The 25,022-nt window shown below is 41.1% G+C and overlaps 1 protein-coding gene across 19 annotated transcripts in view; it reads left to right on the forward strand.

Annotated features, from left to right (window-relative positions):
- Nucleotides 1-19,121, forward strand: part of TMEM229B (transmembrane protein 229B) — a 68,086-nt gene extending 48,965 nt beyond the window's left edge. For 7 of the 19 annotated variants that reach the window (XM_089521730.1, XM_089521717.1, XM_089521713.1 and 4 more), the window contains 2 exons: nucleotides 1,722-1,770; nucleotides 14,902-19,121. In XM_089521730.1, coding sequence (XP_089377856.1) covers nucleotides 1,741-1,770; nucleotides 14,902-15,432 — 561 coding nt within the window. In that variant the 5' untranslated portion in view covers nucleotides 1,722-1,740 and the 3' untranslated portion in view covers nucleotides 15,433-19,121. Of the gene's footprint in view, nucleotides 1-1,721; nucleotides 3,594-8,971; nucleotides 9,038-14,901 lie in introns of those variants that run through there. The other 12 variants (XM_089521726.1, XM_089521723.1, XM_089521722.1 and 9 more) reach the window with 6 other exon arrangements.
- Nucleotides 19,122-25,022: the final 5,901 nt, after the last annotated feature.

Genomic DNA, 25,022 nt, shown 5'->3' on the forward strand with positions numbered 1-25,022 from the left:
TGCTTTGGAGAAAAGCTGGGGGGTTTGTCTGATTTGTATTTTATTTTTTTGGTCCTGGGCAGCCACATCTCTACGAATGGAAGTGCATGCATTCAAACCTACAATAGCCTCCCATTTCAAATATCAAGATTATTCTTAAGAGGTGCTGATGTTGTCATGTCCATATGTTATAATTTTGTACTTTTTCTCATTGAGGAAAAACCCTGTGGGCCATTAGATGGCACATTTTGATAAATATTAGAAAGTGTGCTACTGAGCTGTTGTCTCTTTTCCTTGCAAATGGAGATGCATATGCACTGCAGAAGTAGTCCAGTTTGACGCCACTCTAATGGCCATGGCTCAGTGCTGTGTAATTCTGGGAATTGTAGTTAGTTGTGGCACCAGAGCTCTCTGACAGAGGAGGCTAAATGTGTCACAAAACTCAGTAACATGGAGCCATGACAGTTAAAGTGGTGTCAAACTGGTTACTTCTGCATTGTGGATGCAGCCTAGGTGATCATTCTAGGCTGACACTACTAGCCAGACATTGTCCAAAGATTTCCTTTGATCCCTATTGTTCACAACCTGACAATATTCCCTTCCATAGTTTCTTTTCTTCTTTCTTCTTTTGGTACTCCATACTTTCTCAATCACATTATCTTCCCATAAAGCTCTGACTGGCTCTCTTTTGCTCTCCCTGCTGCACTGCCTCTATTATATATTTTTAGTTTTGTGGTTTTAGCAAATCACTAACACAGTCTGCTTCCAAAGCAATCTTTATTTCTCCTTTCTATGCATATCATTTCTAGACCACTTTCTGTCTCACAACCACCGCAAATGGAAGACAGTAAAAACAGTTCCTCCTCTTTCAAGTGAAATCTTCTGTACTCCTCCAACAAGACTGTTACTGATATTGCTAAGCAAGATTTCTTTTTCTCCAGACTGTACCGTACGGGTTACCTGATTTCCCCTTTCTTTCTACTACTACAGACTGTCAATGTTTTGCCATTTCTTTGTTTTGGCAAACTTAAAATTAACTTTTTTCTTTCTGCATCTTCTGTTGATACCTTGATGGATAGACTGATTACCTTTCATCTAGTCTTAATGTAACGTTTAATGCTAGAATCTGTTTTTAATTGTGTGTGTCTTCCCTTTACCTCCTGCCAGCTTTGACAGAGTAAATGTAGGCTGCTTAATAGAAAGGTACAAAATATTTTGGGCAGAACCACTCTAGAACAGATACCTAATCATGCCCTATTTATACTGTTCAAGGATATCTGTGTTCTGATTGGTTGACAGTGGATTGATTTTTAAGGACAGACTGTTTAAAAATTGAAGCATTTTATTTTTTCCTGAAAGGGGGATGCCAGTTTTTAAAAAGCATTTGAAGCTGGGGTAATAAGTCACTTCATAGTCAAGTTTGAAAATGTGAGTCTGGAAGTTCAAAGGATATTGGATACATTGCCTCCGCTAGGCTTCTGCCCACTGTTTGTGTCAAAACGTTGTAATAAAAATAGAATTACTGGTGGCCTTCCTAGCCCAAGGGCCCACCAAACATGGGACGGTATTTTGCACTGGCATTAATAAATTGGGCCCATTGCTGAAGTGCTTTGACTAATCCCCAGAGATAGCCTTTGTATACACAGCTGTGAGATTTGAGGGTTACTTGCTTACAGCATTGTCTCTTAGGAAACACTGACCTTTTCTGGAATCTTAGTTAACTTTTTAATTTTATCTTGTAGGAATTGTACGTGTCCAGACATGCCTGTGAATGTGGAAGAATCTAGGCAGGTGAGCTGTGAAATGCCAATGAAACAGATGTTTTTGCAAAGTACAGAACAACTTCTCAAGTGCAAAATGTCTCCCTGCCAAAGCTGTGAACTACAATTGGCTGGTTCCCTGTGATGTTACTTCCCTTCAGAGCAGTTTATCAACTTTTAAAAAGGATTGATGTCTCTTTTTTAAGGCAAGAAATTAATGACCATTTGAATGAGCACACACACACTTCGTTTCTTAAATTAAAAACATGTGGGAACAGGAAGCCAGTCAACTGAATTACCACTTGAGTTGGTGACTGTTGCGACTGTCTTTATTTTCCAAACAGTGGGGGAACTGCTGCACACACTAAGAATTTTGGAGGAGCTCTAATAACAAGGAAGTGACATTAATTATCCATTATTAGTTGTCTATTAGATAACTAGAGTATCCTTCATGACTCCATAGCTTTGATACTCTGCAAGTCTTCCCCCCTTCAAACACAGTCTATATGTCAGAAAGTTCTTGCATACCTGACCCACAGGTCTCACAGTTCTTGCTACATACATCCCCAAAATGGTAGCTTGATCTTCTTATTTTTGTTTGCTGCTGATTTTTAATACTATTCAATCATAAGAAGGGCAGGTCAACCAACCTTACTCAGTTTTGGTAAGGTAGAATTATCATTGTAGATCTGCTTTTATTGTAGCATTATTCTAAAATATTCCTTAGTCACATCTTAGCTATTTCTGCCTTGGCTGTATAATGAGGAATCAGTTGTGCTCTGGTAGTCTTGATCAGCAAGAGGATTCTTAGAGCCCAGTTCAGTTATCCAAAAAAGTTCAGATGCCTCCTTAATGGTTGTCTTTCTTTCTCGGGCACCTGCAGACCATTCCTTCTTTAGTAATTGCTTTGCATGTCACTTCTCAATGCCCCCCTTATCATCTACTTTTTTCTTGTGATTTCCAAATGAAATAGGCTTGAGACTCACTGAATGGGAGAAAATGAGCAAAATGCCTTTCAGCCAGCCTAATGGGTATGTTTTGCTGGTAACTGCAAAGCTTGTACATCCTTGCCTTTTTGGCTTAATTAGATAATTAGATTCATTTAATCTTCTTTTGTCATTGCTATTTATTCTAGCCATCTCAGGGTGGATTTGAGAACTAGTCAAGGATCATCTCCTGACATAAGATACAGCTTGACCTGGACTGAGCAACAAGACCGGCCAGAGAAAGGAAAGGAAGGAAGCCCAGGTCAATGAGAGTATCACAAAACAAAAGTTTAAATTTGTCATGCAACTAATTTGCAAGTGCAAAATGAACACTCTTCTTCATTTCTGTCTTACTTGGCACTTGCAGAAAACATTTTGGGCAAGGAGTGTGATGTTTGTGATGTTGTATGTGGTTCCCAGCAGCATTTTTGTACTAAATAAAAATTCATTAAAATCTATGGGAATTGTGCCATGATATTGTGCCCCACATTATTAATTGATAGTGTTTAGAACTCTCAGAGAGAAATGACATATAAATTAATGCCAATATTGTTTATTTATTAATTAAAATATTTTTATCCCACATTCTTACCATGAGATTTCAGGGCAGCATAAAATAAAGTCATTTTTAAAGCAATATAAACTAGCAAAAGTAATTAAAATACACTAAAAGCATATTAGAATTTTTGACAAGTTAAAACAATACAATTTAAAAACAGTTTAAAAATTGATTGGTTAGAAGTGATAATGTGTCAAGTCACACCCAAAGTGCACTTTGGAAAGAAACGATGCGTGTCTGCCTGTGTCTCATGACACAGCTCTGTGGCCTTGCATATGAAACATTCAGTAAACAAACTATGTGGCTAATAAAATTAATTCAAAATTAAAATTCGTGGTTTCCTAAAATTCAAAACTACCATAGCGTAGTGGTTTGAGTGGTGGACTACAACTCTGGAAACCAGGATTCTATTCCCAGCTCAACCATGAAACCAATTGCATGAGTTTGGTTGCAAATCACATGTTCTCAGCCTCAGGGGAAGACAATGGCAAACTTCCTGTGAACCAGTCTTGCGAAGAAAACCACATGATAGGTTCACCTTAGGGTTGCCATAAGTCGGAAAGGACTTAAAGGCATACAGCAACAATAAGAACATTCAGATGCTTCCTTCAGGCAGAAATCTATCATGTAACTCCTATGTATTCCTAACTCATCTTTCAAGCCTTGATGAGGTGATGCCAGATCTGGCAGTGTCAGGTATGGCTATAGCCTTAATTGCAAGAGGAACAGCCTCAGAGTAGGCAGAGCCTATATGTTTAAAGCGGCTACCAGCTTTTCTCCTGCCAACAAAGACCATCATTAAATAATGACAGTTGGGAATATCATTTGGATTCTGTTTTGATAATAAGTTATCCAGAACTGAAAATTTCTTCATTTGAATGATAAAAAGAATGTGAAGTTTAAAAAAAATTGAAAATTCAGTAGACTCACCCATCCATGCTAAGGCTCTTAAGTACTTAGCTTTTTACCACCTGGCTTTGTCTCCCTATATATTTAGTTACATGTGAAGATTGCCATCCCTCCCTGCCCTCAGTCTCTTCTTCTTTAACAACTGCATGGCAGGCAGCTCCAATACTGTCTTTCCTCTTCTTGAGAACAGTTGCATCTGTTTTGGCCATTGGAGTTAGATGGGTAGTTCTTTTCAATTTCTTCTATTTTGGTGACCACCAGAAAAAGATTGACAGTGCTCTGCTAAGTGTCATCTGCTCTTTGGCTGGCAATGCCACAGTCAGATTATGACTTCAAACCTTTTCTGTTTCTTTTTCATTCACCCACAAACCAAGCAAAGCACACAAGGAAATATATGTCCATCTGTGTTTTCCCCTTAGTCTTTCAGAAGAAAGCATTGCAATGAAGTGCATTTTTGAACATAGGTTTAATATTCCAAGTGAGGGATGACTGCTTTGCGATTTAACAGCTATTATTCATAAAGCATTGGTAATGTTGTTGTCTCCAAGATATGGGATATACTCCAAAGAGACTGCTCTGCTCAGTCTTGTCTCTAATTGTGAAAATGAGCTGGCAGCAATATGGACAAGACATGCCCAACTGATTTTCCCAAGGAGATGCAGGTATCAAATGCTACTCATCCTTGTATCCTGCCTTACATTTCCTGAGGTCCCATCTACTCTGGCTCCTTCCCATCCACTAGGGTATATTTAATTTACTTCATCTATGCCATCTGTGCCATACACACTTAGGAACTGGTGCAGGCAATATGCTAAAAGCTCCCTGTGATTAAATTTTACTGGGGTGCCTTAGAGTTGAAATAGGCCTGTGAGGACAGAAATCTATGAGGTTCTGTCACTGTAGCTGCTGTTTTTAAAAAATATATTTATTTAGTAGCTGTTGTAAGGAAAAATCAGTCTCCCCCCTCCTTTCGCACTCATGTTTCTCTTGCTTCACATTACGACCTCATTCTGTTCCCAGAGGGTGATGTAGGTAAGCCTTTTTTTTAAAAAAATTGGTTGTGGTTCCATCTCTGAATGCATACTTTGCTTGTATGATTCTTGTCTCATCTGCATTGCAGAAATAATGCAGTTTGACATCACTTTAATTGCCCTGGCTCTGTGCTATGAAATCCTGGGATTTGTAGTTTGATGTGGCACCAGAGATCTCTGACAGAGAAAAGCTAAATCTTTCACAAATCCCTGAATTCCATAGAACTGAGCCATGGCACTTAAAGACGGGTTCAAAGTGCATTGTTTCTGCAGTGCAGATGAGACCACAAATGGAATGGAAGGCATGGAGATCTAGATTACTCTGTGATGCTTTTAATATAATTTACTCTGAATCAGGGCTTCTCACGTTATCTATACTGGGGGAGGGGGCAGCAATAGATTTTCTCTAATGTCTCAGAGATTGACATCATACAGGGCATCTGAAAATTATCTTCATAGTTTCAATTGTAGATAATTTTGTAATTCTTCCTTTTGGTTGCAGTTCTTTCTTTCTTTCTTTCTTTCTTTCTTTCTTTCTTTCTTTCTTGGAAATCTGTGGGCCAGCTGCTGATCAGTCATGGACTGGCAGTAGTCTGGGGACCACCACTTTGCATAGCACTGCTCTAGTATCCAAGATTGCAGGATGGTATTCTAGCCAGGACTACTCTTCTTTTAAAGGACGAAATTTCAACCATGGTGGTGCAGGGAGGGTGCTAGTGACTGCTCTACCTGAGAGTACCCTTACCCAATTCATCTGATGAATCACTTCCCTTCCTTACTGGAGAAATCAGACTTGCTTGAGTTATTCAAGCTTCAAATATGTACCATTCGCATTTAGCTACATTTTGGAAAGAAGTAATCACACAAATAAATTGCTTTTGAAAGTTCCTTAATATTCAGGGCCATGCATGTTCTTTTGATTTACCTGTTTCTTGGAAACTAAAAAATGGCCAACAGAAGTGGATTTTTTTAAGCCCTTTTGATTGCTAAAGGATTACTTCATTACTGAAAAAGATAATTTTTCTCCACCTGCAATCAAATGGATAGAAGACCTAACAGCACCTTCAACCTTTGAAATAATGATGTATAGATGAAATTTACATATGGACTTATATTTGGACATTTGCTCAGCTTTTATAGAAACTCATGACTAATGTAGTTATTTTTCTTCCTTTCACATTTTTATTTTCCACCTTTTGTTATACTGTATGTAACTGAAATCCCTTTTGAATGTAAATAAATTTATTTTTTTAATAAAACAATACTTGTCATTTAGACCAGTGCTACACAAAGTAGTAGTTTGTGGCCCAGTACACAAATTTGAAAATTTGACATTTTAATTTAAAAAAATTCTGGGGCCTTTCCTTTCTCCTCCCACTGCGCTTGACCCCATTCACACCATCTCTTAAAGTATTTTAAAGGGAAGCAAGTGAATGCCACAGTCCATTTCTGCCAAGAGGTAGGTGTTTGAGGAGGATTGGTGTCACCCCCTCTTAGGGTTCACCTGGTGTGGTCCACACACCCGCACCCTCCTAATGATGCCACTGGCTTGAACCACCTACATTTATTTTGTTTCCAAGTCCAGTTCAAATCAATTAATTGACCTACAAAGCCCTAAATAGCTTGGAGGCCAGGATATGTGAATGATGGCCTCTATGCATATGAATCTGCACACAATTCACAGTATTAATCAGAGGCCTCATTGGAAATTCCTAGCCTGGCAAGTGTATAAGGCAGAGCCTTTTCTATAGCAACATCCACACTGTGGTACTCTTTTCCTGGGGCTGGCTCCATCTCTACTGATTTCAAGCAAGTAGTAAAACCAACATTGTTTCATAACCTTTAATATATTTAAATGTTGTTCTTCAGTTTGTTTCAAAGAAGGTTTCATTTCTGCTTTTGTTGTTTTGTGATTTTATTGTATTCCTCTGTTCTTTTAATTTGTATATCACTTTGGCAGACAAGCAGTTTATAAACACTGTTAATAATAATAATAATGATGATGATGATGATGATGATGCATAAGAAGAGCTTGCCTATAGAGCTGGCAAGCATCCATCTGGACTAGAAATTTTTAAATAGCCAGCCAGATGCCACCAGAAAGCCAACAAACAGACAATAACCCTTTGTAAATTGATCCCCAGTATGAATATTCAGACGTATACTGCCTCTGAACATGAGGGTGCCATCTAACTCTTGTGGCTAATAGCCATTGATCGAGCTGTCCTTGGGAGCCAGCATAGTGTAGTGGTTTGGGTGTTGGACTATGACTCTGGAGATCAGGGTTCAAAACCCTGCTCAGCCATGACAACCTACTAGGTGACCTTGAGCAAGCCACACTCTCTCAGCTTCAGAGGAAGGCAATGGCAAATCCCCTCTGAACAAACCTTGCAAAGATAGCCCCATGATAGGTTCACCTTAGGGTAATCATTAGTCAGAAATTACTTGAAGGTCCACAAAGACAAGCACTGTCCACCTCTATGAAATTCTCCAACCCTTCTTATAAGCCATCTAAGCTAATGGCTGTCGCTGCATCTTTTGGTGGGGGATTCCTTAGGATAATTATGCATAATTTGAAGAAATGCTTTCCTTCATTGTATGAGAAATGAAAACATAATTCAAGTTGCAATATGTTTCATACCTACCTAGGGGTGGACATGTATAGGATTGCATTTCAGGCTTTTCACACAGATATCAGGCAAACTTCTGAATCAAAATAACTACTGTTAAAATCCACAGTTCCATAAAACAGCCCTACTACCATTGTGTCAGGTGCTTTGAGTGCCTGAGATGTCTCACAAGCTATCTTCCAAAAAAGTTTACCCAGCTTCAATGAGAGAAGGATGAAATTAGGGAGATGTTTGTTCAGTTTGCATTTCAATATGAATATAGCAAATGCGTGCTTCATTAATCTAAATACAAATCACAATTCATTTCAATCCTGAAGTTAATACTTTTCCATCCAAACCTTAAGATGCAATTTACAAAGTTAAAAAATAGTGTGTACATTTGAAATAGTATACACATAAACACTTGCATTTGAAACTAAGTAGAAAATACAGTACACATACTTTGACAAAAAGTCTCACAAAAGCTTCTTTCAACAGAAAAATTCATTGAAATGTGCCTACAGCACACCCGCGCCATACGCGGGCGCACCATACGCGGCCTTGAGCATACGCGCTCAAGCCACAGGGGGCACGCGGGGCGGAAGGGGCAGCGCATCCCATTCAATTGAATGGGCGCGCGCGCCCGTTGCGCCCCGTGCGCTCCCGCACCACCGCGCCGCCGTGCACGAGCCCCATTGTTTCCAATGGGGCTCGAGCATAGGCGGAATTTGCCTTATGCGGCGGGATCCGGAACGGATCCCCCGCGTAAGGCGAGGACAGACTGCACTTGATATGTGTACACACTGCATAATTTTTAAAAACAATTTGTATGTATATATTTTAAATCTGCATGAAAATATACATACATTTTTGCACAACTAAAAAACATTCTCCATAACTTGGCATAACTATGTAAACACACAGACAATTAACTTTATATCTGCTGTTACCTAGTTTATTCCCAGGTCAGTGGAGTACTTGTGACTTCATCAGTGACAACAGACAACCTTCAAAAAGGCCAATTAAGATCTTTCTATGGGGCAGCTGATAATGTGGTGTCTTCAGGAGGGTTAAGGTGGGGTTTTTGCCTGAAAATGTCTCACTTTGGGGGCTGAATTTCTATATTATTATAATATAGGAAAAGACAGAATGTCAACAGAGCACCGGCTTCATTCATCTCACATGGAGAACCATTTGAAATCAAGTAGGTATTTGCCCTTTACATCTCCTCTCCTGTTTAAAGTTGCCTCTTGGTGTACGAAAAGCTCTTTCTTTTATAAGGAAGAAATTGTACCAAATTGTCTCAAACAGAGGGAAATAAAATAAAAGACTATAGTTCTTTTAAAATAAAAGACTATGTAGATTTTAATCCACCCTGGTCCCACCATCCTTCACTTTCCTCAGTAGCAATGTCAATTTTAGGCCCGGGACAGATGGTCCCGAAGCGGCTTGCTGCCACTGATTCTACAATTACGGACCACTCATGAACCGCATGGTCCCTAACCCTAGTATGAGCGGGTGGCAGCCTACAGGCGGCCTCCCATCCACATGGGGGCCGCCATTTTTATGAAAGCGACATGCAGCATCCGCGCATTGCTGCATGTTGCTTACACAATGGCGCACTTGTGATGTGCGAGCGGCAGCAACAAAAGATGTCAATTTTTCCGGGTTCTTTTTGGGGTGGAGAGACAGCGGGCAGTTTGGCTGCTCCAGTGTCCCTCCGGAGGGAAACGGGACACTGCCAGCCTGCCCTCTTGGGGCGGTCTGTCCCAGGCCATAGGTAACTGCTTTGGGGGGGGGGGGGGAGGGAAAAGCTAACTTTCTGTGTTTGCCTGGAAATAATTCTTCACCCAAATTTGTGTTGCATAATACATATGTATTCATTTGAAACATTTTTACCCCACTCCTCAGTGGGGTGGCTCACAGAGCAGACCACAGCCAGGTTTACAATTTAAAAGAAACAACACGAGAAGGGAAATGGCAATAAGGGGGAGGAACAAATTGGGAAATCCGTCAGTAAAATTATCAGAGCTATTATACTGACCACTTGACATGGAAACAGTTCTTGAAAAGGAAGAGCCACCAGCAAAGTCAATGGCATGGGCTAACTTTCCATCTGTTCTGCAGATGGAACTTTCAATCTATTTTCGAAGTTTGGATGCATAAGTTCACAATTTCTTCCTGTAATTTGTTCTTGAAAGTACTGGTCACCCAGTGTGGTATAATGCTTAAAACATCAGGCTAGGACTACCCAGGTTCAAATACCCAGTCAGTTATGGACCTCAGCGGTGATCCTGATCCAGTCATTTCCTCTTGGCCCAACCTATCACACAAAGTTCTCGTGAGGATAAAAGGGGAAAACATGACTGTTCCAATTGACTGTATGGTTACCAGCCATTGAAGGAGCTATCCTCCATGAACCGTCCCATCATCTTGGTTGAGCTCCTGCAAAGAAAAATGGGACATAAATATAAGAAAGGTGTGTGTGTGTGTGTGTGTGTGTGTGTGCGCACGTACGTGTAAAACTTACTAGACCTCCACCTTGCAGAAGTTGATTGAATAATAGCTCTGAGATTGGTGTTATCTCTCTGAGATAAGCACATCTGACCCAAGAAAGAATATGATGCCCTGAGGATGTGGTAGAACAAGAAATATCCCCACATGGGGAAACAACATTACATAGGTAACCAGTCCAGAGACTCCCAGACTTTTGTTTGTAAATATCCACATCCCACAACCCTTTTGGATACAGACAAGATGCAATCTCTCCCTAAGCGTTGTTATAGCAAATGGCCATAAAACGAAACTATTTGAAGTTATCTTCATTTCATTTGTAGAACTATTTTACATTATTAACATAGCTGAATATAACATCCTTTCGGGAATAACAAGATCACAAGTTATATCTGTTTTGACTGCAAGGTTGCACTAGTTAGTATATGTACTACCAATTCTATAGAACAGTGTTGGGTTCAAAGAACCTTTTAACTAATTTTGTCTTTTTCTGTGGCAACAAACTGTATATGGAAATCCTTGCCCAAGAACTGAAGGAGTATCTTTATTGGCTTTTTGCTGAATTTTCTCTTTCAACAAGCTTTTAACTCTATCTAATAGAGTAGACCAGGGACAGATACAGCAACTGATGCAAGCACTGTTTTCCAAGCTTTGCCAGCACCTCCAGCCAGGGCAGAAAATGTGCAGAAAAAGATGACTCTTTTATTTTTATTTTTGCTATAGTAACTATAGGCTGATGTAACTGATAATACACTCTAAGGAAGAGAGTGCTTGGGATGCAAACTTTATTCCAAATAATGCTTTGGCGGTATGTGAGCTTGGCTGTTCCCGTTTGCCTTTGCAGCAAAACACTGCACTTACATCTGTAGAATGAAAATTGTTTTATAAAATTAGGGTTGGGTTGCTGATTTGGATGTGAGGGAGGAAATCCGTGTGTTTGAGGAAGAAGTGTGAAAAGGACAAGGACTTATTTATATAACACCAAACTATGGTCTTGACATTACAGCTGAACTGACCCACTGCTTTGCTTTTGGGGAGGGTTTGCTTGTATTTTTTAGGCCTTGTAGTTGAATATTCATTACCTTTTATGTAAGTTGTCAAGTTTACTTCACATAGTTCTTTTTTCCTTTCTTATGTTTTCTTTTCACTGGTGTTGCATCTTCTATTCCTTTTTACTTACTTTACCCAGATTTTTATGTGTTGTAAACTTCCTATGTGAGTTTAAAGTACCTCAAGGGCTTGACTTGCTTTGGCTTTCTCTCCTCTGGCTGCTCTGACAAGGTTGACTTCTTGTGTTTCATTTTAAACAAGCCAGACACATAGGTTGTTTTCTGTTTTTCTCATGTTTGGTGTGTCTGTACTCCCACAGATCCAAGATTGAAGTGTGAAGAGAATGCAGGATTGTTCCAGCCTACCTTTAATGAGAGCTGTGATTTTGCATGTAAACACCTAGAATCATAGAGTTGGAAGAGACCACAAGGGCCATTCAGTCCAACCCTGCTGCCATGCAGGAACTCATAGTCAAAGCTTCCTCAACTGATGGCCATCCAGCCTCTGTTTGAAGACCTCCAAAGAAGGAGACTCCACCACACTCCAAGGGAGTGTGCTCCACTGTTGAACAGATGAAACCTGTGAGCATAGGCTGCATACCTGGTGCCTCCAATGAAACAAACAAAGATGGCTTGTTTGTGAAAGACAAGTCTCCACATTTACAAACCACTGAATATCTGTGCTGAGAGTGTGTGTGCCCCCAAGGCTTGCCCCCTACCCAGCCCTGAAGATAAATTTCTCTCAGCCATGTGTGAACAGACACTGGCTTTCTGGTTCTAAATATGCTGCTGTTGTAGTAGTATGCCTTAAAGTATTTTCTGATGTATGGCAACCCTAAGGCAAACGTATCACAGGGTTTTCTTGGCAGAATTTGTTCAGAGGGGGCTACCCTTGCCTTTCTCTGAGCCTGAGATTGTGGCTTGCCCAAGGTCACACAGTGGGTTTGCATGATCAAGCGGGGATTTGAAGGTTAAGGTTAAGAGGTGATATGATAGCCCTGTTTAAATATTTGAAGGGATGCCATATTGAGGAGGGAGCAAGCTTTTTTCCTGCTGCTCCAGAGAACAGGACCCGGAGCAATGGATGCAAGCTGCAGGAAAAGAGATTCCACCTCAACATTAGGAGGAACTTCCTGACAGTAAGGGCTGTCGAACGGTGGAACACACTCCCGCGGAGTGTAATGGAGTCTCCCTCCTTGGAGGTCTTCAAATGGAGGCTGGATGGCCATCTGTCAGGGATGCTTTGATTTTGATTTCCTGCATGGCAGCGGGTTGGACTGGATGGCCCTTGTGGGTCTCTTCCAACTCTATGATTCTATGAACCCTGGTCTCCCACTGTCCTAATCCAGCACTCAAATCACTACACCATGCTCTCTCATTAAATACACTATGAGAATTCAAATAAATAGGAATTTTTCCCCCCTAAATGTTTGAACTACTCAACAACTACTGTGAAGAATTTGCATGTCACTTTGAGGTAAAATCACTTTGATACCTTCCCGCTTGGATATCACAACTGATACAGTCCCAGAGGTTATGTTTGGCCTCTGCTTGCCCACTAAAAACGGATTCTTGTCAAGCCTGAGGGTGCGCACAGGATCCTAGTAAAAGCCATCATCTGTCTACTAGACTGTTGCCCTTCTTGGCTCATGAAAAGGGTTAGGTGGGACAGGCTGACTTGAAGAAGGGAATAGACAACACCTACTCACAACAATGCAGCTTTCCAACATGTCTGAAGGAGACAGTTGTAAGGGCTGTGTTGAAAATGCCTCCTCTGAATCTTACCATAATGAATAACTATGAGCCCATGTCCAACATTCCATTTGGAAGTAATGGAAAAGAACATGTGATGGCCTCCCAGCTCCAGTAATTTCTGGATGAAATGGTTATCTTAATCCATTTCCATTTGGTTTCAGGTCTGGCTAAGGGACAGAGACAGCTTTGGTTGCCTTGTTGAAGAGTGTGAAAGGGAGAGTGTGTCCTTGTTGGTTCTGCTACAACACTCAGTAGTTCCCAATATAATTGACCATGGTATCCTTCTGGGCTGCCTTGCAGGGATGGGGCTTGGAGGCACTGTTTTACAGTGACTCTGTTTGTTCCTGGAGGGGTGAGCCCCAAAGGTGGTTCTGAGGAGTACCTGATTTGACTCGTTGGTCATTGGTCTCTGGGGTCCCCTAGGGTATTCAGTATCTACACGAAACCTCTGGGACTATTCATCCACATATTTGGTGTTCAGTGCCACCAACTCTATTTTTCTGTGCCACCTAACTCCAAGGATATTGTTTCATTTCTAAACTCATGACTGGAATTAGTGATGGAATAGATGAGGACAAACAAATTGATGTTCAATGCATAAGAAACAGAGTGCTTCTGATCAGTCAAAAGGCAGATCAGGAATAGGGATGCAGCCTGTGCTGGATGCAGTTACACACTCCCTGAATATGCAGGTTTGCAGTTTGGGTGTACTTCTGGATTCAGGGGTCTGTGGTGGCTTCTGTACACTTAAAGCTAGTGTCCCAACTGTGCCCATTCCTGAAAATGACTGATGTGGCCACAGTGCCATGTGCCTTATTTGGATTATGGAAGTGTGCTCTGTGTGGGGATGCCTTTGAAGAAAGTTTGGGAACTTCAGTTGGTACAAAGAGCTGCAGCCAGACTCCTACATTGGCTGGTTATAGGAATCACGTAACTCCCCTGCTCCAACAACTACTGGCCTGTTCTTGGGTGTAATTCAAACTGCTTGTTATGACCTATATGGCCTTATGACTTATATTGCTTAGGACCAGTCATTCTATCAAAATAACATCTCTCCCTGTGACCCTACCTGACCTCTGAGATCCACAAGAGAGGTCCTTCTTTCATTCCCACCACCTTCAAATTTATGGTTGGGAGGAACACAAGATAGGGCCATTTTGGTGGTTGTTCCTAGACCATGGAACTCTCTCTGGGGAAGTTAAAATGGTCCTCTCCTTGCTGACCTTCCATTGGCAGGTGAAGATTTATTTTTTTTTAATTCAGAGAGGCTTTTAGAATTGAAGGCTTTTAAAGAAAGGACTTATAATAAAATACTGGTTTTTATTGTACTGTTTTAACTACTTTTTATCCTTGTTAAATGTATGTTTTTACATTGTTAAAATATGATTAATAGTTTATATTAATTTAACATTAATATTTAATATTAATAGAATAATAGTTTGGTTCTATTTTAATGTTTCCTTTTTGAATAATTTAAACTATTCTGTTAGTAATTTAAGTTGTAAGGTGCTTTGAATTCCAATCTTGGGGGAAAAGCAGGGTATAAATAAATGATGATGATAGTAACTACAGTAGTACTACTGTTACTACTGTTTTGCCTGTCCTGTTCTTGAGCAGATCACTTTTGACAATCTTTTTAAACAATTATATTATTACAGTGCTTTACATATTTGACCTTTATGTATAAGACCTTATGCTATTGTCCTTGTTTACTGAGGCATTAATCTCTTTTCCCTCTTCTGTTTTACAGAGTTCCTGCTGGGGACTGTGCGGAAGGATGGCAGCTGCAGAACCACTGACTGCTTTCTCCCGCTGGTACCTTTATGCCATTCATGGTTACTTCTGTGAGGTGATGTTCACAGCCGCGTGGGAGTTTGTAGTCAATTTCAACTGGAAGTTCCCAGGTGTCACGAGTGTATGGGCCCTTTTCATCTATGGAACATCCATCTTAATTGTAGAAAAGATGTATCTGTACCTGAAGGACAAATGTAACATAGTCCTGCGCTGCCTAATTTATACCTTGTGGACGTATGTATGGGAATTCACCACTGGCTTCATCCTGCGCCAGTTCAATGCTTGCCCTTGGGACTATTCACAGTTTGACTTGAACTTCATGGGCCTCATAACTCTGGAGTATGCTATTCCGTGGTTCTGTGCGGCAATTATCATGGAACAGCTAGTCATCAGGAACACCCTGCGTTTGCGTTTTGATGAGAATGCTGAACCTGGGGAACCCACTGCTGCTGTAACTTTGGCCAATGGCCATGTGAAAACTAATTGAAAGGTGACTTGAAGCTGTGCTGTGACTAAGTGAACTTTCCTCACCCCTCTGTTGAAGACTTGTGATGACGGCCTCAAAAACAAAACAAAACACCTCCTTCCAATATGATAAACAAACCTCCTGGATTTGGAGGTATGCATGAAAAAGTGGAATCAGTAGGTTTTCTATGGATTTTACTCTTTTTTCTCTTTAAACAACAAGTAGCATGGTCAGCTACCTGTTGGATAGATAGGTTTGACTTGTAACTTACTGTGAAAACAGTCCTGTTCCCTGCATTTTACTGCATAGGGGTTGGGGAATAAGACAAATGCTAGTCAACTTTGTACAAATAACAAGTTAATGGATTGGCACAGACACCCCTGTTAATGTAGAGATTTGGCTTCTATTCCGTTTGGCAATATTCAGGTGCTTGCTTGCAACCAATACCTCCCATGGGACCTGAGATGCTGCAGGGTCAAGGAAAAACCAACAGCTGCCGAGACAGCCCAACAGTGGCAGCCTACTGGGGAGATAGAATTTGCCCTCTTGTGTGCTCCTCCTGGGGCTTTTTTTAAATTGCACCATAGCATATGGTATTATGGTGCTGGACAGTTTGCTGGATTTATATAAAAAAATTACTTTTTGAACCATCCATTGTGACGCTCACTCAAGAGCCTATCCTCCCATTCTCATATATACATACATACATACACAAACACACATACACATATATTTAAATAAAGGTCTCTTTTGCTGGATGAATGATTGCATTCCTGCACAAGTTGCATTTTGGCCAAGTAGTCAAAAGTGGGAGAGAAACATGGCTGAAGTCTTCCCTTCCTTACTCCTCATAGTGGAACTCAACAGACGGGTCCTTCAGGTCTGATCCTTGCAACTCTGAAAGTAAGTGTTCTCATTACCAGGCTCCTCTCTGCCCCCCAACCTCCAGCCAGGCAATGTTATGTCACTTGATGATGCCATTGTGGCAATAGAAGTGGAACTGACCAGCCGTGGTGTTGACATCACCAGCCCTCCTTAGGATTTGGAATCCTATTGAACAGACTATTGAGTGCTTGTGCATATTTTAGTTTTTGCTGAGTTTTCTCTGCACCCTACCTGCTGTACTCAGTGTGCTAATCACAGTATTAATGGTGCAGCAATTAATTCCCTCCTTCATTAGGTTATTGATGAGTAGCTGCTGATGGTATCCCATTGCTTCAGACTGAGGAGCACTGAGTGGTTATTTATTCTCCAAGATCTTCCAGATTGTAAACAGTGCCTGCAAGTTTTCTAGAAACTGAGGCAAACGTGGATTTCCCACAGAGACATGCATTTCTGAAATTTTGCAAGAAGTAGCAGTCATAAGGAAGCTACATTTCATCTGGCAGCCGTCAAAGGATGTTTTTGTTAACCTGAGGGTAAAAGAAAAACCAAATCCCAACCTATCTTTTTTGGGGATGGGTAAGTTTGCTGAAAATAACTAATATCCTACAGCCTTAAGAGGAGGGCATGCTTTGTACTAGACCACCTGGGCCAGAACAATTCCAGGTGTCCTTTGCACTGAATGGAAGGTAATTGCACTAGCAATGAGTTTGACTCATGATGTGCATTTCTTTATGTGGTCCCAGAGCCTCTTCTGTGTTTGAAGATGAGGTTGCATTATTTGGCTGACCACTGACTGTTTCATCCACCTGGTAATCAGCTCACACAGCTGTTCCTTGTTCTATTGAGTTCCATTGAAGAGGGGACAAAAACACACACACAAAGAATGTATCTACACTGCATTGTTACAGCAGTTTGATTCCATTTTAATGGCCAAGGCTCCATCTTGTAGAATCTTGGGATGGGTTATTTGCTGAAACACAGTTCTGTTAGAAAGCACTAGTCCACACCCCTGGCTACGGTAAACTACAAATCCCAGGATTTCATAGCAAGGAGCCATGTATTAAAGAGTCATGGTATCATTCTGCTATAACTCTGTACCATAGATGTGCTTAAAGACACATTGTCACTCCTGAATGGATTCTTATACATAAGAAAAAGTGTAGCATTAACTTGTCTTGTATTTTCTGAGTGTGATTAATTTATATCTCCCCATTTTCCCTTCAGGTATGATATCCATTGCTGGCAATGGGTGGTCAGGAGCACTGCCAGTAGACTTTCAGTCAGGTCTGTCCTGTGGTTGACAGTGTCTCCTGAAATGCTTAGCACTTCACAAACACACACACAGAGAAGCAGACCATTTTATAGTCCATCAGTTCTAAAAAATGTACTACTGAATAAAACTCTACTTCATGTATGGTGTGGGCCACACCTGATTTATTGTTTAACGGCCTGCAACAGTAGTTAACAGATGGGTAACTCACTGTTTATAGTGAATCTGATCTGACACCCTCTTAAAGTCCAGTCCTATACATGTCTACTCAGCGGAAAAGCCCACTTGAATTCATTGGGCCTGAACTGGACTAGATGACCTCCAAGCTTTCTTTTAATTAATTTTTTTTTATAATTCTAAGCGAGCACAGAATTGCAGCCTTAATCAATAATGGGATGTAGTGAATACTGTGGCAGGGGGAAAACTTGGCATCCTATATTTCTAAACTGCTGTTCTGTCCTCTCAGAATGAATTGGGAAGATGTCGAATGCTGGTTGTGTGGCTTCTCATTAAAAACCTTTTTGAAAACACTAAAAGCAATTTTCCTCCAAATATTCCATGATTGAGGGAACAGTAAAAGTAGAAAATAGGCTGCTTTTACATTTCTTGGTAATTTTAGTTTGTGGAGCATCTCATAAGGCTGAGTAAGTACTGAGTCTCCACTTTTAGTGATGATGGCTGATTTCCAACGAGTAGATGTTCAGTTTTGTTCTTTACATTACCCTGCAATACTGATCTCTTAAATTGGCTTGTAAAAGCATGAAAGGAAAATCTCTAAAAATAGCAAAGTGTCAAGGGTTACATTTTTGTGATATCAAATAGCACAGCCCCATGCTCTTCGGGTAATTTCATCTTAAAAAGCACCATTATTTGAAGGCTGGTCAGTAGTTGTTCGCTTATTCTGAAGAATGGCATCTAGCCTTTACACTACTGTACTAACACCTCACAGAAATGAGCGACATTTCCCCATGATATACCAGAACTTCTCCTTTTATGTCATTTTCTCGCATTCACACAGCATAGCTATAGTCTCAAGGAGCTCTAACTTTCACAAATAAATGCACTTTATTTATATGGCATGTGGGGAACTGAGCTGAGCCCAACAAATCAATACTTTCTCTTATAATATCCCCCAGCTAACCCCTTGACCATATCACCTTTCTTTAACACTCTATGTGTCAGCTCCTCAGATTTCTTCTCTTTTTGGAGGAAAATCAACTTCATTGCAGCCAGATATTTACTTCTTTCATTTTATGTCTGTTTCTTTCTGCATTCTTTCAGTTCATGTAATGGGGATAGTTGGATGGGAACTACTACTGTTGTTTTATAGCTGGGTTGCTTAAACTACATAGCAATGGCCACACTATTGACAACTGTAGTCCAGTAGCTGTGCAGTGGAGGAGCCACTGGCTTCTAAAACACACAACAACAAAACGCACACAATCCTCAGTTAAATGTTTGCTTGTATGTGTATCCTCCTCAATAGATTAAAGTTGCCTGTTTGAATTCACCAGCAATAAAAAGGTGTGGTTTGTTGGCTTTGCCTTTGCTCATACAGAAAGGGTGGTTCCATTGAATTTGTTGGAAATGGGGTGGAGGAAGATGGTGTTATTACAAACATACCTACACAAAGTATTACTCCTGTGTTCCAAAGATGTTTCAAGCAGTTTTCTTAAAATAGATGGTGTCTTTAGGTGAGTAGCATTCATGTTATCTGGGTTATCGGACCATCTTATGCTCTCAGCCATCTGACGGAACATAAGAATGCCAGCCTCATGTTTCACAGATGTCAGATGAAACGTACAAGGATCTTTCTGAATGCTGTGGTTCCTGGTAGTGGTGTGAGCAATGTTTGGACATGATATCTTTCATCCTAAACATTAGGAAGAACCTCCTGATGGTAAGAACTTTTCAACAGTGGAACACGCTGCCTCAGCAAGTAGTAGGATCTTCTTTGGAGCTTTTTAAACAGAGGCTGAATGCTCATCTGTCACAGGGAGTGCTTTGATTATATATTCCTGCATGGCAGGGGGTTGGACTGGATGGTCCTTGTGGTCTCTTCCAACTCATATGATTTAAAACATGCTGCAACTAAGCCCTAGAGCATCAAGCCTTATGGCAATGTACAAAATGTCTTCATGTCACTTGGCATTGATGTCGTATACAAGGTTTCCAGAGCAAGTAGTTCGACAGGTGCCATCTTGAAGGCATTTGTGCCAGTTCCAGAGGAGCTTATCTCCTTGTGGACTAAATGGTTATGCTCAGAATGAAGAAAGCTGTTTTTTCAATATTCTGGATGAAGGAAAAACAGACCTACCCTAGAGGATATTTTATTTTATTATATTTTGTTGTTTCCTGCAGAGGGGAATGGGGATGGGGGGATAGAGGAGACTCAGGAAGACACTCTTTCCCTATTATGCTGTCTGTTTATAGTACAAGCAGAAAATAGCAATCTGCAAGCTCTGGCAATAAATTTAATTGCTTTTGTTTCTTATGAATTCAACAGAAAATAACCAAAACACTAGCATTCAAATAAGAAGAAACAACATATCCTTTTACTCTTTGGTATATATCATTGTTCACCCTGTGGCAGTATACTTCAGTTAACAAAGTAGATGTGTTCTTTGGTATTACAGGGTACCGGAGACAGAAATAACATGGAAAAAATAGGAAAGCACATGTGACAAGAAAACAATAGAAAATGTTATGAGGTCTCTAGAAGGCTCAGAATGTTTGTTTTTTCAAATACATAAAGAAAAATATATTGAACTTTCTAGAGACCATTTGAATTCTTCTTGCAAAATGTATCCCGGGTTTTTCTTTCACCAGCTACAGGAAAATGGCTGGATGCTTGTCTGGGGCTTCTCCCTCTTCTTCACTGAGCAGGAAAAGCCCAAGCTTGGGGACTATGCAGATGTGAAAAAGTTGGATTTCAGGGGGGACTTTATTCATTGCACAGTTGGTAGTGAATTTTGACTACTGCAATGGCCACAAAAGTAAGTTGTGATGTAATAAATCAGATTTACACCATCGTAATTCACCAAGAGAATATCAGTCACCATTTCAAAAAGAGGCAAATTCAAATTCTTGACCTTATGATGACGTCATCTGACTTTCTCTCATTCTCTAAGCTGGAGCTATAAACCAATTCTTGTTACAGATATGGTACTCATAATTTTCCCAAACACAATGGTGATGAACCCCTAATCTCTGAGACTAATCTGGCCTTTTGGGGTTCCCCAAATTGCCCTTTCCCTAGAATGAAACTCGGGAACAAATCCAGGTTCACTCGGAGATCCAAAATTTGAATGAATCCTAGACTAAATGGAAAGCAAGGAAGTGGGGAAGGGAGGGGTGGCTGGGTGTCCTCAGCTGGCAGTGCAAAAACCAGGTGAAACCTGAAACTAGGACTCAACCAATTCCCAAAACATTGGCTGAACATGCTTTGTTCCACTCAAACTTTTCTTGTGGTGAGAGGCTGATGGAGCAGCAAAGCCAGGTCTCAGACTGGGGTGACAGACATAGAAATTCTGGCCAGTGCTTTGGCTAGGGACCTAAGACATTAGGGGGCCATCACCTAAGTTATCCAGCTGTGGGCAGGGCTGGTGTAGCAGGCTGCATTCTTGTATCCAGAACAGAAAAGGGAAGTCCTAACCCACGTGCGAAACAAACTTACAGGACCCGCGTTTGCTGCAACAGTGTTTAATCCAATAACAAAACAATCTTCCCTTCTTCCTTAGGGCTCAACAAAAACAAGGCCAACGGGCCAACCAGTTCAGGGGTTCAAAACCCACGGCTTAAGTCCTCAGTCCTGGACTTCCCCAGTCGACACACCACTCGCAGCGCCGCTCCTCTGTCCCCCGGAGTGCTTTTCCAGTGGCTCGCAGTCAGCTTTGTCGCGGTCTTGGGGTTGAGGGCCCAACTCCCACTTCTCCCCTTTGGGATCCCACCACTCGTTTCCTAGGTCCTTCCTAAGGGGTTTTGCCCACTCCTCCTCGTCGGAGTAAGGGAAGTCTCCTTCCGCTCGAGGGTTCTTTAACTCCACCTCCTGGTGAGGTCCCCGCTTGCGGAAGCTAGACCGGCTTTGCAGGGATACTGGGACCCCGTCTCTCCCAGGGCTCCTCTTCACCTGCGCTGCCCCTCTCTCGTCCGCAACTCCCCGGCCTCCTCTTCCGCGACGTCTCCCTTCTCCCGAGCGCCACTCTCCCTTCCCTTTTATCTCCCCCTCCGGGACCCTTGGCTCCTCCTTCCTTAGCCCGCCTCCTGGTCGGTTCCTCCCTCCTCTCCCACCTGGGCCACTTCCACCCTCCCAGCTCTCCCTGTCTCAGGGTTCCCCTCACTACACCAGCACATGGATGAGTGTGTGGAAGGGACATCTGACCCTCCACTCCAAAGGTTTGTTGCTCCCATTCTAACAAACTAATTAGTATAGGCTCAAAATTGACAGGCAGATGAAGGCGGCTTCTGGCCACTCTGGGGGCATGGCATTTAGATGACACAAGCCCCAGAGCATGCAGAAGCCACCCCAGAGCTGTGCTGGGACTGCCTAAGGCAAACCAAAACCGGCTCAAAAGGAGTGGATATTTTCCTCTCCTTTCCACGGTCCATATGGGATCATGGCAGGAGGCACTCTTGGGGCTGTGGGATGTGCGATCTGGCCAGGAGCGGCTTCTGGCCACTCTTTCTTGCCCATCTGTTTTGCCCCATAGTCACTGGTATACATAAGGTTGCCAAGACAGGACTATCCCAAACCCTTAATTTCAAGGCCCAAACCTGAAACCTAGGGATGATGTCATAGGAGGGGGGACTGGTGATATTATAAGGCACAATCCATTTCATTAAACATCAAACATAGTTGCACAGAGTATGCCATTCAAATTAAAAAAAAATTCTGAAGAAAATATACAGGATTTTGAAGTCAGCACTCTCACCCTGAGATTCCTTCCTCTGAGAACCAGAGAAGATGGGCCATGAGATCTGGTAACTCCAGGCACACAGGTGAGTGCAAGACCAAGAAGGGGATCCATCTAAGAAATGAACCTTCATGGAGTTATAGAATGAGAAAGAAACAGAAGGCAGACTAATTTATTTCCTTTGCTGCAGTGCAGTGACATCAACCCCACCAGTATTATGCAATCTAGATGCAATATCAGGTTACCGAGTCCAAACCTCACTGTGCTCCACAGAGAGAGATGGTAAAAATTTCACCTAAGCATCCTATTGGTAAGGGTATTTAAAGTGTCTCTTCCTTTATTTGGTGATACACTGGTAAAATGAACACTAGCCAGAATGCTTATTTGAATTAACACATTCCTGTCCTCTTTTTTCCTTTCTGCATGAGTATCTTTCAGATTTTAGCATAAACAGCGTGCAAGAGACTTAAAAGCAACCAAATCCATGAGCATGAAAATGTTCTAAAAGCTTTTAGAACATCAAGACTACAGTTCCCCCAAACAATTGTTGTTGTCTGTCTTCAAGTCATTTCTGACCCTATGGCAAACCTATCATGTGGTTTTCCAGGGCCGAGAGTGTGTGACTCATCCAAGGTGGGTTTGCATGGTTGAGTGGGGCTTCGAACCCTGATCTCCAGAGTTGTAATGCAATGCTCAAACCACAAAACTATGCTGGTTCCAAAACAATTATGACAAAATAAACTACAGTGGGCCCTTCCCATATGCGGGGGATCCATTCTGGACCCCCCCCCCCACACACACATAAAGGGAAAAATGCATATGCTCAAGTCCCATTTAAAACAATGGGTGCACACTCCCGTGCATGGCAAGGAGCATGGTGGGGGGCACATGTGCCATTGTTTTAAATGGGGCTTGCCTTCTATGTAAGGTTAAATCTGTGTATGGTGTGCCCACGTATAGCGCAGGCACACTGTATTCTACCAAGATGAAAATAGTAAATCCCTCCCCCAGAGTAACTAATCTTTTTCAGGGAGAGGTGAAATGTTCAGAATCTATGTGAAATAAAAACCCTGCCTTGTGCCACATTCACCCATCCCTAAGAAATTTAGCACTTAGGGGTACTTAGGCTACTATACTAGAAAATCATCATATTAAATAATAATCCATCTTCAGCTGTGATGATCTCAGTAGTTAAATCCTCTCAGTTCCAACCTGCAGAATTGCCAGTCACTTTCACCCCTATCAATTCCAATTTCTCTGTGAAACCTAGACTCTTCTCAGCTGACTAATTTGGTCAGGCAGACTTCACAAATTTCCCATTTCTTATTGTTCTGGTCTGTCTGATCTCTTTGAAGCTCTATGATTTATAAAGCATGCTCCAGTTTCCACTGTACAGCACAATCTGCAATTCCCAGTAGACAAGATTTGTTGGTAATGCTGTTAGAGTGATCTTTGTAAACTCAGCTCTATTGCCCTCTGCCATGTGCCATTCCTTTCAAAGAGAAAACGGATGAGATGGCTTCTGGGTGTCATAAAAATTACTAAGATCACAGCCCTAAGTATATGATGAAAAGAAACTTTCCAGGGGCAATACAGAGGGGTTTTTTTCCCAGGTGGTGGAATAAAGTGAGAATCTTCCCCCTCCTCAAACTCAAGCTAATACAGAATTTTACAATGATGGGGATGGAGATTTGATGGCTAAATTCCATCCATACTTTAACCTGGTTTCTCTATTGAAGAGTATAAGGTCAGGGCTAGGAACCTGCATACTGTGAGATTGTTATATGCAAAATCTTGGAAAAATAAAACAGTCCCTAAGGTGGAGGAATGGATATTGAAATTGCAAGAAACACTAGAATTAGACAAATTGTCAAGAAAACTGAGGTATGAAAAATCCGAAAATTATTTGGAGAAATGGAAACAGGCGTTTGAATATATAGAAAACAAATGGGGTTCCTTGACAACCAGTCTGTCAGAAGACTGGTGAGTAAATAAATACCATGCAGATCAATATAATCAAAGGGAAATGGTTTAAAACTAGAGCAAATATAAGATAACACAGTGGATATTTAAAATAAAGAAAGACATCTACGGTACAACTTTTTTTATAAGCTTATCTAATTTATTGACATTAGGATATATGCAGTCGCTAGGTAAAACTCATATGGAAGAATTGAAAATCCCTTGTTCAGCAATATTATGATTTAAAATAATGTATATGTTTGTTTTTAGGACAGAGGAACAGAACAGGGAAAGATAAAAGGAAAGACATGACGGCAAGCAAATATTGTTACAGAAACAGGTTTAACTGTTGTAGCAGGAAGTTAGAATTTCATGTAATTACATGATACAAAGAAAACTCATAATAGCTAAAATGAGGGATGATACTGAGCAATTATGGATAATGAAATATTTTAAATGATGTACTCTTTAGTTACATACATAATTGGAAGATTTATGTTGATGAGTTTTAATATTATTAAGATCTGTGTGGGTTTTTTTGGTTTGTTGTATATGTATTGTAATAAATTTTCAATAAAATT

Source organism: Sceloporus occidentalis, unplaced genomic scaffold, assembly GCF_023333645.1.
Source record: "Sceloporus occidentalis isolate IW3139 unplaced genomic scaffold, rSceOcc1.0.p SCAF_4, whole genome shotgun sequence".
In the NCBI taxonomy this organism is placed as follows: domain Eukaryota; kingdom Metazoa; phylum Chordata; class Lepidosauria; order Squamata; family Phrynosomatidae; genus Sceloporus; species Sceloporus occidentalis.